This window comes from Lissotriton vulgaris, chromosome 3_1 (assembly GCF_964263255.1).
Source record: "Lissotriton vulgaris chromosome 3_1, aLisVul1.2, whole genome shotgun sequence".
Lineage (NCBI taxonomy): Eukaryota > Metazoa > Chordata > Amphibia > Caudata > Salamandridae > Lissotriton > Lissotriton vulgaris.
In genome coordinates this window covers 427,151,848-427,167,477 of record NC_141689.1, presented here as the reverse complement: position 1 = coordinate 427,167,477, position 15,630 = coordinate 427,151,848, and the positions used below count along the sequence as shown (strand labels likewise).

General features: G+C 49.4%; 1 protein-coding gene across 1 annotated transcript in view; it reads left to right on the top strand.

Annotated features, from left to right (window-relative positions):
- Nucleotides 1–15,630, top strand: part of LOC147726592 (interleukin-6 receptor subunit beta-like) — a 155,507-nt gene that overhangs the window by 81,276 nt on the left and 58,601 nt on the right. Inside the window, exon 5 of the mRNA XM_086963478.1 lies at nt 14,596–14,692. Within this exon, the coding sequence (XP_086819604.1) occupies nt 14,596–14,692 (97 nt within the window). The remainder of the gene's footprint in view (nt 1–14,595; nt 14,693–15,630) is intronic.

The window sequence follows — 15,630 nt, the reverse complement described above, 5'->3', positions numbered from 1 at the left end:
ATCTATGGCATTCCTAGGGAATATTCCCCTAGATGACATCTGCAAAGCAGCAACTTGGTCTACACCACACACGTTCAGAAAGCTAACGTGGGCCAGACTGTATTGAGAACACTTTTACAAACCATTGCAACAGATACAGGTAGCCACCGCTAAGGAGATAACTGCTATATAGTCTACGCACAAGTATACAATCCACAACTCACATGGCTCAAACTGAAAATGCTACTTACCAGTATGCATCTGTTCTTGGCATGTAGAGCTGTAGATTTGTATACGCCCTCCTTCCTTCCCAGTAACCTCTATCTGTTCCAGTACTATCTTACTTAGATACATTGCACATGAATATCATTTGCTATTTCTTACTAACTCCATCACAACCCTCCATGGCTAAAAAATCTGAAGATGGAGTCGATGCCCATATGCACTATCACCCTAAGCAGGAGTCACCTACCTAATGACTACAAAGACTTCTTCCAGAACAAAAACAAACTGCAAACATCCGAGCTCAACACCAGATGGCGTTCTATGCACAGGTATACACATCTACAGCTCTACATGCCAAGAACAGATGCATACTGGTAAGTAGCATTTTCCTTATCTATACCTCCTAGAGCACATTCCACTCGTAAAATATGGCCATTTTAGGTAACATCCCTATCTATGTATGTCATTTGTAAAGCAGCAACATGGTCCACACCACGCACGTTTACCAAACATAACTGGGTGGATGCGTTAGCACGTCAACAAACCAATATAGGCCAAGCGGTGCTGAAAACACTTTTTCAAACAGCTGCATTATATCTACTGTTTATCCACCGCAGTGGGAGAATACTGCTGTATAGTCTATGCAATGCATGTGTATCTACAGCACACATGCCTTGAACGTTAGTGCTGCTTACCCAGTAAGCATCTGTTTTGGCATGTGGAGCTGTAGATTCACATGTGCCCTCCCGCCACCCCGGGCACCTGTAACTGTTGCAGTTTTACTTTATATATATATATATTACATATGCATGGACATCTCTGTACTACACCTCCATTCTCATCCTCTTGCGGGAAACCAATCTAACAATGGAGTTGATGCCCATGCGCACTGTCACCGAAAGGAAGAGTCACCTTACCTTGTGACCAAGAAAGACTTCTTCGAAGAAAAATAACTTGCGAACATCCGTACCAAACACTAGATGGCAGGGTTATGCATAGCATGTGCATATATATAGCTCTACATGCCAAGAACAGATGCTTACTGGGTAAGTAGCATAATCCTTTTTTCTTCTGTTTTTCCACATTACTTTTGTTCATATTGTAGACACAATTGTGTCAGTAAGCAGGAAAGCCACATATTTCAGCGTTCTAACATGACCATACTTTTTCTTTCCCCTTAAGATTTTTACACAGTTCAGTATTCCCATTTTCCATCGAGCATGTCTCCATATTTAATCCCTACTAATCAACTCTCTTGGTACGGTGGAGCAGTAGTACATGCTCTACCTGCCATAGATCGCTACCTGATGTACGCCTGCCCAGATCTTCTTAGATCGCGACTGCACAGATAATTGCGCTCCTCGAGCAAGGCTTCTTGCTACACTCGAATTTGAAATTCTTAGAAATTGGGTCCCTAGTTGGCAGAGAATTGCACCCTGTCCAAGACAAACCTAGTCAGGGTAAGTAAGAAAGACAACATAAATTAACCTGCACTCACCCTCTAGTACCTTGGCTCAGAGCATTCAGGCTTACCTTGAGGTAAAGTATTTGTGCAACACATAAATTACAGTAACACAGTGAAAACACCACAAAAAGAATGCACATCAGTTTAGAAAATTACAAAATATTAAGCTAAGTAAATAAAGACAAAAACATTTAGAAATGTGTATAATTGTCTGTTTCCAAGGGTGCCTGCATTGGCGCTATGAGGCAGATTGTGCACTAGCACAGAGAGAAAGCAGAAATGCATCATATATTGGTAAATATGGCAGATTACTGCCCTCTCCCTTAACCACAGCACAGTGCAGCAAATTGTCTTGCTGCATTGTGTGAAAGAATGATAAATCTGGCCCCTGGGTTTCATGAGGAGGGCAAACTCCACATCTTGGTGGATTGTAAAGTTGCATGAAACACTACAAATGTATTGGAATTGTTCATTCAAATCCTCAGGATCTTTAGCCAATGTGTTTGAAGGCTGTGCTGTGAAATTTACCATCTTGCTGCAAGTTTATGCTCAATCATCTTTAGAAGTATCCTGGCATACTCGCTAGCTTTGCGCCCTCATACAAGATCTGTATTCCACCAGCTGCCACTGCAACACGCATGTGATAACAATTGCACTGTGTTTTATAAGGGTTCGAGGCATGTGGGCTGCTGAATTCATATCTGTGCATAGATCGCCGCCTAGTGTTGCGTCCGGATGATTGCACATTGTTGTCCTGGAAGAGTCTTCGAAGTATCACGAGATAGGTGGCTCCTCCCCTGGACTACAGTGCGCATGGGCATCGCCTCCATCCCCAGATTGTTTTTTTCCGCCATTGGGTTCGGATGTGTTTCGGTTCCCTCTGTCGGAATCGATAGTTGTAAAACTTTTCTAACTCTAGACCAAAAGGTCTTTAGGCTGTGCGTCGGTATCGTTTTGTTCGGGTTTTTGTCTGTTCTCAGCTCCGAACTCTTGCTACCCATCCGCGTGCTCTCGGCGCGGACGGGCCTACTCGACGCTCCAGACATGGAACGGACTCCGTTCAAAAGGTGCCAGGTGTGCACCTCCAAGTATTCACACCTCGATGTGCACCCTGTGTGCAACAAATGTTTGTCACCGGACCATGATGAGGCCAGGTGCATGGCCTGCTTGAAGTTCCGGTGCAAGAAGACTCTCAAGATTCGTCGGGCCGCTAGACTCCAGGCCCAGTTATCGGCAACATCGGCGCCCCCGCCGGACGACATCTTCGAAGAATCTGTTGAAGACGACGATGTCATGCGGGTTTCGGACTCTAGCCCCGCGTCTGAGGGGGATGCCTATGACGCGGGAGACGAGGACTTTGACGAAGCCGGCGACGAGGTAGGGGACGACGATGGGGCAATTGCCACCGTGCGGGACAGCTCGGAGGAAGAGCGTCCCCAGACTGACTCAGGGGTCAATCCCCTTCATGCGGCCCAGGTCGAGGGATCGCCTTCGGGCCTTACCCAAGACCTCGTTACTAGTCCAGCAGCCCCGCCTCCGGGCCCGGTCACGGACATTTCTAAGGCGCCACTCCCGTTAACAAAAACGAAAGTGAAGCCATTGGTATCCACTCCTCCGGTTTCGAAACCGAAAGTGAAAGCTGCACTGGTGCAAAAGGCTCTGGAGGCGTCGACTTCCAAAAAATTCAACATGGCCGACCTGAAGAGCCGTGCCAAGATGGCCGACCCAAGGGCCTCGGGGTCGACGCCGAAGACGAAGTCGACCGACGCGGCCGCGTCGGCGCCGAAGATGGTCGAGGTCGATGACCCGAAGAAGGCTTCGAAGAAGCGTCAAGGCGATTCCACGGCTCCGCCCGTCGGGGACAAGGACCGTGAAGTGTCGGCTCCGAAGACGTTGCCTCTCGCCGACCCGACTCCCGACTCGGGGAGATCGCTCGAGCCGGTCAAGTCCTCCAAGTCCTTGACGAAGAAGGTCGCTGAGTCCCTGCAACGGATTCGGAAGGACGCTGTGGTTCCCGAACCAGGGGATGTGGTGCCGAAGCACACAACAAAGCCCACAAAGGCGCAAACGCCTATCCGCTTCACCCTGCCGCCGAAGTCGACGCCGAAGGCTTTCGCTCCGAAGCATGGGGCAGGTGTGCCCTCGAAGCAGGTGTCGACGCCCGAAGCGGCACTGGTGGTGGCGAAGCCTCGGCTCCAGCCTCTTGCAGAGGAAGAGCGTCGAGAGGTCATCATCGACGCCAATACCGGAAAACTGTCTCTCCTCAAGAGGAAAATCACCACGGAGCCGGTGTTGGAACATTTTCGCATTCCTCTCAAAAATAAGAAGGGTTCTGCGGGTACTTCGGCCCCGATCGAGCCTGCCTCTCCACAAGCTTTAGAACATTCGCCAACGCGTTCCAACGCAGGGGATGGTGACGATGAGGAGGTCGAGTACAACTATCCGGCGTACTCGGATCCGGAGGAGGAACATGAGCCTTGGTCTGCCGGAGGCGACCCGGACGACCCGCAATCGGGTCAGGAACCGCAGCTCTTTGCTGCAAAGACCTCACCGACGGAGTACTCGGCAGCCTTCAACGCTTTGATTGAGCGAGCTGCAGCTAACCATGAGGTCGAGCTGCACTCAGATCCTGTGGATGTGGACTTTTTGTTTGACACTTTCTCAGTGGCTGAAAAGTCGGTCAAGACATTGCCAATGTTCAAGGGAGTGCTAAAGCACGCGACTGAGGTCTTCAAAGAGCCCACCCGGGCGCGTGTCATCAATCCTCGCATTGACAAAAAATATAAGGCAGCGCCCTCGGATCCAACATACATCAAGGGACACTTGCCACTGGACTCGTTGGTGGTATCCAACGCACGCAAGAGGGCGAACTCGCAGACCACTGGTGACGCTCCTCCCCCAGACAAAGAGTCTAAAATATTTGAGGCCTCAGGGAAACGGATTGCTGCACAGGCAGCTAACATTTGGCGAATCTCAAACACGCAGGCCCTACTTGCACGCTACGATAGGGCTCATTATGACACCCTAGAAACACTGCTGCAACACTTGCCTGACCAGTACAAGGAGGCAGGGGAAATGTTAATTCAGAAAGGAAAGCTCATCACAAACGCTTCCATCAAATGTGCGCTGGACGTGGCTGACACAGCCTCCAGGGCAATCAACACTAGTGTGTTGCTGAGAAGACATGCATGGCTTAGGATATCAGGTTTCAAACCGGATATACAAACAACCATCCTGAACCAAACAGTTAATCCTGACCACCTGTTCGGCCCTGAGGTGGATGCGACACTGGAAAAAATGAAGAAAGACACAGACACTGCTAAGTCTATGGGGGCCCTCCAGTCTCAGCAGTTTCGGGGTGGTTCCTTTCGCCGCTCCAATACCAGAGGCACCTCAAGGGGTCGGGCATCGCAATCCACACAGTATTATAAAAGTAATACCCAAACCTCATACACCAACAAGGGTAGAGGTGGCTACAGAGGCAACAACATCAAAGGCAGGGGACGTGGAAACAACAGCTCCAGGTCCACCACCGCCAACAAGCAGTGACGCCTTGTCACTGCCCCCCGACCACACAACACCGGTCGGGGGGAGACTCCAGCAGTTCCTGCCCGCATGGAATTCCATCACCACGGACAGGTGGGTCAAGTCTCTTATCCAGTACGGTTACTGTCTAGAACTTACTTCCACTCCACCAAACATACCTCCAAGAAGCCGTCCTATGTCCGGAGAGCACTTGCACTTGTTGCAGCAGGAAGTTCAAGTCATGCTGCAAAAAGGGGCAATAAAGCTCGTCCCACTGCCAGAAAGGGGTACAGGAGTTTACTCTCTGTACTTTCTAATCCCCAAGAAGGACGGATCCCTACGGCCCATCCTGGACCTCAGGCCCCTCAACTGGTACATTCTCTCGGAGCATTTCCATATGCTCACGTTGCAGCAGGTGCTCCCTCTGCTTCAACAGGGGGACTTCCTGGCTACGTTGGATCTAAAAGATGCATACTTTCATATCCCCTTGCAGCCTTCCCACAGGAAGTATCTCAGATTCACGATTCAAGACCAGCACTACCAGTTCAGGGTTCTGCCGTTCGGGGTCACCACAGCGCCAAGGGTCTTTACGAAGTGCCTGGCGACTGTGGCGGCGCATCTACGACGCCAGAACGTCCACGTCTACCCTTACCTAGACGACTGGCTCATTCAGGCAAAAACAGAGCAGCAGTGCGCCGACCACGTGTCACGCACTATTCATCTCCTGCACGATCTGGGATTCTCTCTGAACTACCCGAAATCCCATCTCCAGCCCGCCCATGTACGACAGTATCTGGGCGCGACAATAAACACTCTGGCAGCCACTGCGCAGCCAAATTCAGTGAGAATCGCCAGTATCCAAACGCTGATCCAACGATTCAGACCCCAACACTCGCTTCCAGCGAAAGTGTTCATGCAGTTGATAGGCATGATGGCCTCCTGCATCTCCATTGTCCCGCACGCGAGACTACATATGCGTCCGCTTCAGGAGTGCCTAGCACGTCAGTGGACTCAGGCTCATGGGCAACTGACAGACCTAGTGTTGGTGAGCGGTCGGGCATACAACTCTCTGCATTGGTGGAATCCACAAAACCTTTGCAAGGGCCGACCATTCCAAGAGCCTGTGCCACAGATTATCCTGACGACGGACGCTTCTCTCCAGGGATGGGGAGCGCATGTACTCCACTACACGGTACAGGGACTATGGACACTACAGCAAAGGAAGATGCACATCAATGTGTTGGAACTGATGGCAATCTTCATGGCCTTGAAGGCGTTCAAAGTACATCTGTGCAACAAAGTCGTGTTGATCCGGACGGACAACATGACAGCCATGTACTACATTCAGAAGCAGGGAGGCACACACTCTCCGCAGCTGTCTCATCTGGCTCAGAGCATGTGGAAGTAGGCCATTCAGAGGAACATCTTCCTCATGGCAGAGCATCTCCCGGGCAAGGACAACCAGATGGCGGACCTGCTCAGCAGGCACAGCCATCAAATGCACGAGTGGGAGATACATCCATCAGTACTCCAACCGTACTTCCAAAGGTGGGGTCATCCAGAGATAGACCTGTTCGCCACAAAGGAGAACGCAAAATGCCAAAGCTTCGCCGCCAGGTTCCCACACCCGCAATCACAGGGCAATGCGATGTGGATGAACTGGTCCGGCAGATTTGCGTACGCTTTTCCCCCAGCACCTCTGATACCGCTGGTGGCACGCAAGCTCAGGCAGCACTCGATGACTCTCATCCTGGTTGCTCCAACGTGGGCTCGCCAACCGTGGTACACCACGTTTCTGGAACTCTCCGTGGTACCGCATCAAAGGCTTCATCTCACTCCCAGCCTTCTGACGCAGAGCCATGGCGACATTCAGCACCCAGATCCGCAACAGCTCAACCTGGCGATCTGGCTCCTGAAGTCCTAGAGTTCGGCTACCTCAATCTTCCTCCCGATTGCATGAACATCATTCGGGAGGCAAGGAAGCCCACTACTAGAGCTTGTTATGCGGCTAAATGGAAGAGGTTTGTCATCTACTGTGTTAACCACGATATTGACCCGCTAGATGCTTCCATTCAAAACATCATTTGTTACCTGTTCCACCTGTATCAATGCAATTTGGCGTACTCTTCCATCCGCATTCACCTGTCTGCTATGGCAGCATACCTCCAGAATAGGCAACACCTGTCACTTTTTAAGGTCCCTGCTATCAAGGCTTTTCTGGAAGGACTCAAGAGAGTCATTCCACCAAGGACCCCACCAGCTCCAGAATGGAACCTCAATGTGGTTCTTACAAGACTGATGGGTCCTCCCTTCGAGCCACTGCACTCTTGTGAGCTTCAGTTTCTGACTTGGAAGGTTGCTTTCTTAGTAGCAATTACATCGCTACGGAGGGTTAGCGAGTTGCAGGCGCTCACCATCCAAGAACCTTTCTTCCAAGTACATGCTAACAGGGTTGTGCTCCGCACTAACCCTAAATTCTCACCCAAGGTTGTATCTCAATTCCATATGAACCAGACAATTGAGTTGCCGGTATTTTTCCAAAACCCAGAGACGCTGGCGGAGCGGATGCTCCACACCCTTGACGTTAAAAGAGCCTTAATGTACTACGTGGACAGGACAAAAGATTTTCGCAAAACCAAGCAGCTTTTCGTTGCTTTTGCCACACACCACAAGGGAAACGCTATCTCCAAAGCTGGGATCGCTAGGTGGATCGTGAAATGCATTCAAATCTGTTACGCTAAAGCTAAACGCACTCTCACTATCCCACCAAGAGCCCACTCCACCAGGAAGTTGGGGGCCTCTATGGCTTTCCTAGGTAACATTCCCTTAGAAGATATTTGTAGAGCAGCCACATGGTCTACCACACATACTTTCACTAAACATTACTGTGTAGACGTACACTCCAAACAGCAGGCAGCTGTTGGTCAGGCTGTTCTCAAAACACTTTTTCAGACTGCTGCAGCTGGCACGGGCGGCCGCCGCTAATGGAGGGACTGCTATGTATTCTATGCACAGATATGAATTCAGCAGCCCACATGCCTCGAACTGCAAATGCTACTTACCAGTATGCATCTGTTCTTGGCATGTAGGGCTGCTGACATTCATATCGCCCACCCTCCTCCCCGGCGCCTGTAGCAGCTGCAGTATTCATATATTTATATGCTCATAGCATGGTCATCACTCACATACTTCACTCCATCTCTGCCAATGGCTAAAAACAATCTGGGGTTGGAGGCGATGCCCATGCGCACTGTAGTCCAGGGGAGGAGCCACCTATCTCGTGATACTTCGAAGACTCTTCCAGGACAACAATGTGCAATCATCCGGACCCAACACTAGGCGGCGATCTATGCACAGATATGAATGTCAGCAGCCCTACATGCCAAGAACAGATGCATACTGGTAAGTAGCATTTGCATTTCAACTTAGCACTCAGTAATTATTATCGGAGTTTGTACATTTCACAACAATTATTTTTATCTGTATTGTTAGAAAAAGGAATAATTAATAACCTAGAAAAGCCCTAAACACACTTAACAAAAGGACTTTACTGTGTTTGATGGCCTTTACTGTGAGCTCCAAGATCAAAGCTGCAATACATAGCTGTTCAACTCAGTTGGGTCTGCGCTACTCTGCCTTCTTGAGAGCTGGATGTTATGATGTCATGTCCCTCCTATTTGAGCAGCCTGACCCTACTGCTGCACCTCCGGGCCCCGGAGGCTCAGAGGGTGCTCCATCGTGTTCCGCACTAGCAGCTTCAGCCCGGCACCAATGATTCTCCACTCACACCCCACCCACTTACCATGTATCTAGTGATGGCTCCGGACCGATGCCGGTCATGCCATTGTCACCGACCCGACACAGAGACTCCTGACGCTGTTGACCCCCCAAGTGTCACCAGCCGCATTCTCATCTGCCACGACCTAGAGGCAGATCAACGCCGTTACCGGTAGAACCCTTGTGTCCTAGGTCTGTTCCTCAGCATTATCCCGAAGGGCTAGGAATGGAGGAAGATTGGGTAGGGTCGCTGGACCCTTTTCAAGACCAGCTTTACCAGGACATGGACTGGTACGAGGAATTGGGTGAGGCCAGTGTAGGAGAGTAGGGTCTGCAATCCTATGGTCACCCCAGATTTTTGCTTTTTGCTTCACTGGTTTACTACTTTCCATGGCTGTGGGCCTGTTAATCAGACCCACAGCCTAGCTGTTCTCTCTCTCTAAATTGACATCCATGTACTTTAGGTGCATTTACCAATTGGTATTGGGTCACTCTTGTAAGTCCTTGTACAGTGTACCATAGGTACCAAGGGCATAAATGCAACCAAGGCCTACCAGGGGCTGCAACATGTATTGTGCCACCCCTGGCTGGCCATCTAAACAGACACAACTGGCTGGTAACACAGCTGGGGCAAGGTGGTGTAAACACTCTTTGCTTTAGATATAGTATACCTATATCTAACCCTAAAATGGACACATATCCTCCTATAAGTCACTCCTATGGCAAGCCTTAACAATCCTGGAGGCAGAGTGCTTGGAATTATGTGAGATGGTGCTCTAGCATGAGCTGAGCCTGTCTGCAGCTTTCGGAACCAAGTCCTTTAGCTGTTTCCATGATAACGCTATACCATATACTCTTAAGTGCATTATAATCCTCGCGGTTATTGGTAACTTTGGCATAGCATTATCAAAACATGTCGAGTAAGGTGTCATACGAATTGGAATACTACCCCCTCGCCAATTCTGGCAACGGGGGTAGCATTCCACCCTTTTAGAGGGACACGGCATGTATGTAACTGTGAACCCCGGTTAAAGTTAACTCGAGCCTCAGCATCACAAAATGGATGCTGCCACCACAGACACAAATCTGACCTCCTGCTGCTGGGAGTCCTTCCAGCGAGGGAGGCCTGGACAAAGGGTTTCCTGCCTTGGGAGGTGCTAGCACCACCCCAGACAGGATTTTGTGTATTAGGTAGGACAGGCTGAAAGGAATGAGACATGCCTGGGGCACACAAGGTGTCCCTGTGCATACCCCGAGTTCAAACCAGTTGCTGGGGCACTCCAGCCCCAGCTCTGGCGCGAAACCGGACAAAGGATAGGGGGTGTAACCACCCCCTTCCTGGTCCCACCCATAGGAGGGACCTAGTCATAGTACAGCCCACTATAGGAGAATAAACGTAGGAGCTGGTCCCATTTCCAATTAGATTAATCCTGATTTGAAACTCTACAAGAAGAAACATTGGACTTCGACGTTCTGCTCCACAGAAGACTGAAGAAATCTCCCTTGTGGCCAAGGAGTGACCACCCTGCAGCAGCAGGCACCATCAAGCGTCCTAGCGGTTCACTTTGTCGTCCTTCTTGCCGGAACCAGACTTCAGAGCCCGACGAGATCCGGACTTCCAGACCTCTCCGACCTCTACCTACATCTGCAGCACAGCTGAGATCCGTGGGTGCGACGAGACACGTGGGACCGGCCATCTTGAAGAAACTGCACTTCGCTTCCAGCACGACTTCAGAGGCATCCTCGAGAAAGTGCTTTGGGGATTGAGAAGCCCCAGCCCCGAGCAGCTCCTGCACAGAAGATCAGCCCTCAAGCATCCACGATATCTGCGTGGGGGCCTTTTGCTTGATTGCTGCTCGACACGTTGTCTAGTCTCTTGCCGGCTGGCTAGTGGCCTCCTAGACGACGATCCACGAAATCTACACCGCTGGTCTGGTTGCTCCAGACTGGCCCTTGCTTCCCTGCAAAGGAGAAGCACCCCGGACCCTCCTGGTCTGCACCAGACGCTTTTTCCACTCACCGCGTGGGTTGCCTTTGCCAAGGCCTGTTGACGCCGAATCCGGAACCAACACCACCGACAGCGAGAGCCTGCGTGGGACAGCTTGTGCCTCCATCCTGGTCGTCGAAGACACCTCCTGGTCCACGTGGCTGCAGAGTCAAGCGTCCACTCTTCACCTGATCGCGACAACAGCATCTGGTTCCTTCCTGGTTCCACTCCAGTCACTGGCTAGTGACTGTGAACATTGTCCCCTCTGCTTTCAGGTCTCCATCTTCCTTGATCCACCCTTGGATCACTCCGGACGTCTTCCTCCTGGTCGCCTGCAGCATCTTTACTTCAAGGCTCCATTGACTTCAACGCGGAAACCCGACACACTTTCATACCTATGCGCCCGTGGGTGAGGTAACGAGAGCATTTCGGTGCTCAAGGGTAGATTGACTCTCCTAGTGTCCAGGTATCCAGTTGTTTTAGTCCTAACTAGTCTATTACTTACCTTTTCGTAATTTGTACTGTCCATTGACTTTGTTACGCATCTCGCGTGTGAGTTCACACTCTGCACACGCGTCCCGTGGGCCTCCTGCCCCTTACCTAAGGTTAGGGTAGTGTAGTCCCAGCGATCCTACAGCCTCTGGACAGCTCCATTCCTTCTATCGATTTCCTTATACCATTTACTTAGTATATGGTTTGTCGTGCCCTTAGGGCACCATTGTAATTTGTGCAACTTATCGTATTTTTCTTAAGAGTCTTGTCATGTGCTTAGCCCTCTGATCCCATAAAGAGTTCAGCGGTGTTTTGTTAGTAATACATATATTGTTTATTTTCATAACAACCTGTGTGGTGTCCTTTCATTTGGTATTCAAGGGGTTATATGTGGTAAAACAGCTGGCTTCACATGCCAAAAGAGTTTAGCATAAGACTGCTTTGTCCATGCTACCATTAGGATAGCTGGTCTATAAGGTTGACTTACAACCAATCACCATAAGGGTTGCTTGGACTGATATATGATGCTCACTAGTTCTAGTGATCAACTTGTATCAGGCCAACTTCTCACAGCTAGTGGACTAGATACCTCTCCAGATTCTCGCCTGTTTTCTCCCACTACCGTGGCTATGGAGCAGGGAGCATCATAACGTCGAGTGGTGCAAAGGGCAACTGAGGTCCTGGACTTTCAGCTCCCTTCCGTGGTAGTCAAGAGGTATATCTTGACATGGTTCAGCCAGGTGTCTCCTTCTCAGAACCCTTGCTGACCTTCAAAGAGGCCTTAACAGATGTCCTTCCGGAATCAAGCATGGGTATGCTCAGACGTGAGTCCCATGCTCTCCACACCACTGGAGTCAAGCAATCCTGGCTGAAGACGACTGATAGCCAGAAACCGGTCCTAGGATGCTTGAATCCGGTCCAAGAAAGACCTGGCTTGGCAGTTCAGGCTGGACTGTTCCCACGAGGCACAGGGTCAAGGATTATTTGCATATGGCCATGTCTGAACTGGGGTGGTGTGGAGTGCAAAAAACCGATGGATTTAGGCCCAGATCTCTGTACTGGGGTGAATGTATGACCTTGTTCTGCATTCTGTCCATCAACTGTTGTTTTTGCACCTCCAGTAAGTCCTACACAGTGGGTTTGCTGAAAGGTTTTCGGTGGCCACGCTCCCTTTCTCCACCACTCTGCAAACGCCTCCTAGCACGCTGCTTGTTGGGAAATAAAACCCATTGGGTCTTGAGGGTCCTTGGGGGTCAACTAGCCCTCCTGTTCCCGCCAGTAAGACACACACAGCCAGATTTCTGGGAGGTGGTGAGAGGCCACACCCCTTTTCTCGACCACTCTGCAAACACACCTCCTGGCACTCTGCTGCTTGGGGTAAGAAGTCCACTTTAGTCCCGAGGCCCTTGGCCCCTCAAGAGGCAAGGAGACTTCATCCCCCCACCAGGAGTGTTCTTAGAGGAGTATTTGCAGAGTGGTGGATAAAAATGGCATGCTCTCTGACCACCTCTCAGGAATCCTACTGTGTGGGGCTTACTGGAGCTAACAGGAGGTCCTGTTGACACCTATGAACTGTCAGCAACCAAGGGGACTCCACCCCTTCCCTTCTCCAACCAGCAGTTTGGCAGGAGGCACGTTTGCAAAGTGGTGGAGAAAGGGGGCAGCGCCTACCGCGAGTTGCAGGGCTTTTTTTATTTTCTAAAGGAAGGGGGCTGCATATAATCCCTTCACTGGTACTGATTTAGGCCCGGGGAACCCCAACCTCAGGGGCCAAGCATTTTAAGAAGAAGGGGGCATGTGGCCTCCCCCCCAGGTCGACTTCGGCTCATGGGACCCATCCCTCAGAAGCACAGGCTTTTTTTTTCTTTTCTAAATAATGGAAGGGAGCCAGGTGGCACCCCTTCCCTGAGCCAATTTTGGCCCCCGGGGATCCCATCCCACGTGCCTGTTCTTCATTTTTTTAATTTTGTTTTAAACATGGAAGGGGGGCTGCACGGCTCCCCTTCCCAGGCCAATTTCGGCCTGAGCGACCTCATCCCCTGCGATGTTGCTTCTCCGTTGGGGACAGCAGAGATGAGCCTGGAGGCCGGTGCATTCCCTGCTGGCTCCTCGCCTTCTGTGGGAGCCCTCATTGCTTTGAGACCCAGGGAGCTGCTAACATGCATGCGGACCCCAAGACTACTATAACCAAGTGTGCCTTTTTGGACTTAAACAGTATTTTTCCTTCTACCCAATTTTTCTTTTATATTGGCGAGGGCCTAGCAGCTCTCAAATAATACCGTTTTACAACAACCATAACAAAACGAGTATTGAGAAAGCCAAAAAAGCTGTCTGCCAACACCTGATGCATTGGATTACGGCTTTTGATTTAAATGCATGCCTCCCCTCCCAGGCTCCTTCCCTTTTCTCTCCCCATCTGTGCATTTCCTGCCCCTCTCCTTCCCACCACATACCTCTGTTTTATTTGTTGGTTTTCCCCTCTTCTGCTCTCCATGCATGTGTGAAGCACCCATTTTCTATTTATTTACTGTAAATGAAAATCTATGTATAACAAAATAGTCCACAATGAGCCACTGTAGTAGCCCCCATGTGCAAATACTGTGCTCATGGAACACTTTTTGTTGTACTATGAGAAATCCATTGTCGGTGACCAGGGTCAGCATGCATGAGCAATCATCTGGAAAATAAATTCTTATACAGTAGCGCAAAAAGCATTCCATGAGAGCTGCATGCACATGCATTCTAACTCACTGCCGGCCTTCATGGAGTTATTATACTTAAATAATCTGCCGTTCCAAAATGGCCGTCAGCCATTTTCCAACATTAAATTAATTTGCTTTACCAGTGCTTGTTCACTTTGAGGGAGTAAATTAAGAGTGGGTCTTCTGTTTTTCTTCTGCCTTCATCTTCTTACTTCATAGATACCCATTCTGGGTCTTGTGCAGATGGAGCACATGGTATTGTGTAGTATGTTATAAATAACACAAATACAAAATGGGTACCTCGTGTAATATAAATTTAATTTTGGTTAAGTTGTGGATCTGCTCTGTCATGAGGTACCCTTGCTAAGCATTTATTACATGCATTAAGAAGTGCAGATGTTTATTATAATTGATGTTTAATTGCCTTCATTTCTTTTTTTTAGCTAAAGGAGAAATTGAAGCTATAGTAGTGCCTAGCTGCATAGGATTCCTGCTAATCATTCTCCTCGGAATAATATTTTGCTTTAGCAACCGAAACCTGTAAGTATTATACTGTTACATAGAAGCAACAGTATTAGAATATTTTGGCTTCTAAAGTTGACTTTTCATTTTACCTTGGTTTTTCGCATAAGCATTACCCTACTTCACAGACCCCCTTTTTTTCAATTATTGTAATATATTTTATGAAATGTAGACAAAGTTTGTAGTTCACTAAACTAGATCAACCAGCTACAGGAAATAATTTGCTAAACTGTCTATTTCAAAGTCTTTAATCAGTTTTCTTTATTAAAAATGTTGTAAGTTTGTACTAGTTGCTTTCGTTTGTCGCTCAAATGGCATTTCAATTGGTTGCTTTGAATCCTGTGCCAAGACACATCATAAATATTCTGCAGGTGGAAAATATTTGTGGCATGGTGCACAGCAAAGGCTGTGGATCCTCTCCCTGCCCCTCTCTCTGAGGTTCTTCTCTTCCTTCTTTCTCTTGCCCAGCAGGGCTCTGCTCTGGGCACTCTCAAGGGCTACCTTTCTGCCCTTTCCGCCTTCTTAAGGCTACCTTATCAGCCTTCTTTGTTCAAGTCCCCCATTGTCAACAGATTCTTAAAGGGCATCACTCATATGTTCCCTCCTGTTCTCTTCGTGATGCCCCAGTGAGACTTGAATCTTGTACTTACTCATCTAATGTGTGCTCCCTTTGAGCCGCTCCATAACTGTCCTCTCCGTCTTCTTACCTGGAAGACTACTTTCCTGGTTGCCATCACCTCAGGCAGGAGAGTGAGTGAGCTTTAGGCTCTTTCTTCTACACCCCCTTTCCTCTCTGTTCATCTGGACAAGGTTGTGTTGCGGACGAGACCTTCATTCCTACCCAAGGTTGTCACTGCCTTCCACATTGGGCAGTCCATTACCTTGCCCACCTTCTTTCCGCCTCCGCATCCCTCGAAAGAGGAAGAGAGGCTCCACCGTCTGGACCCAAAACGTGC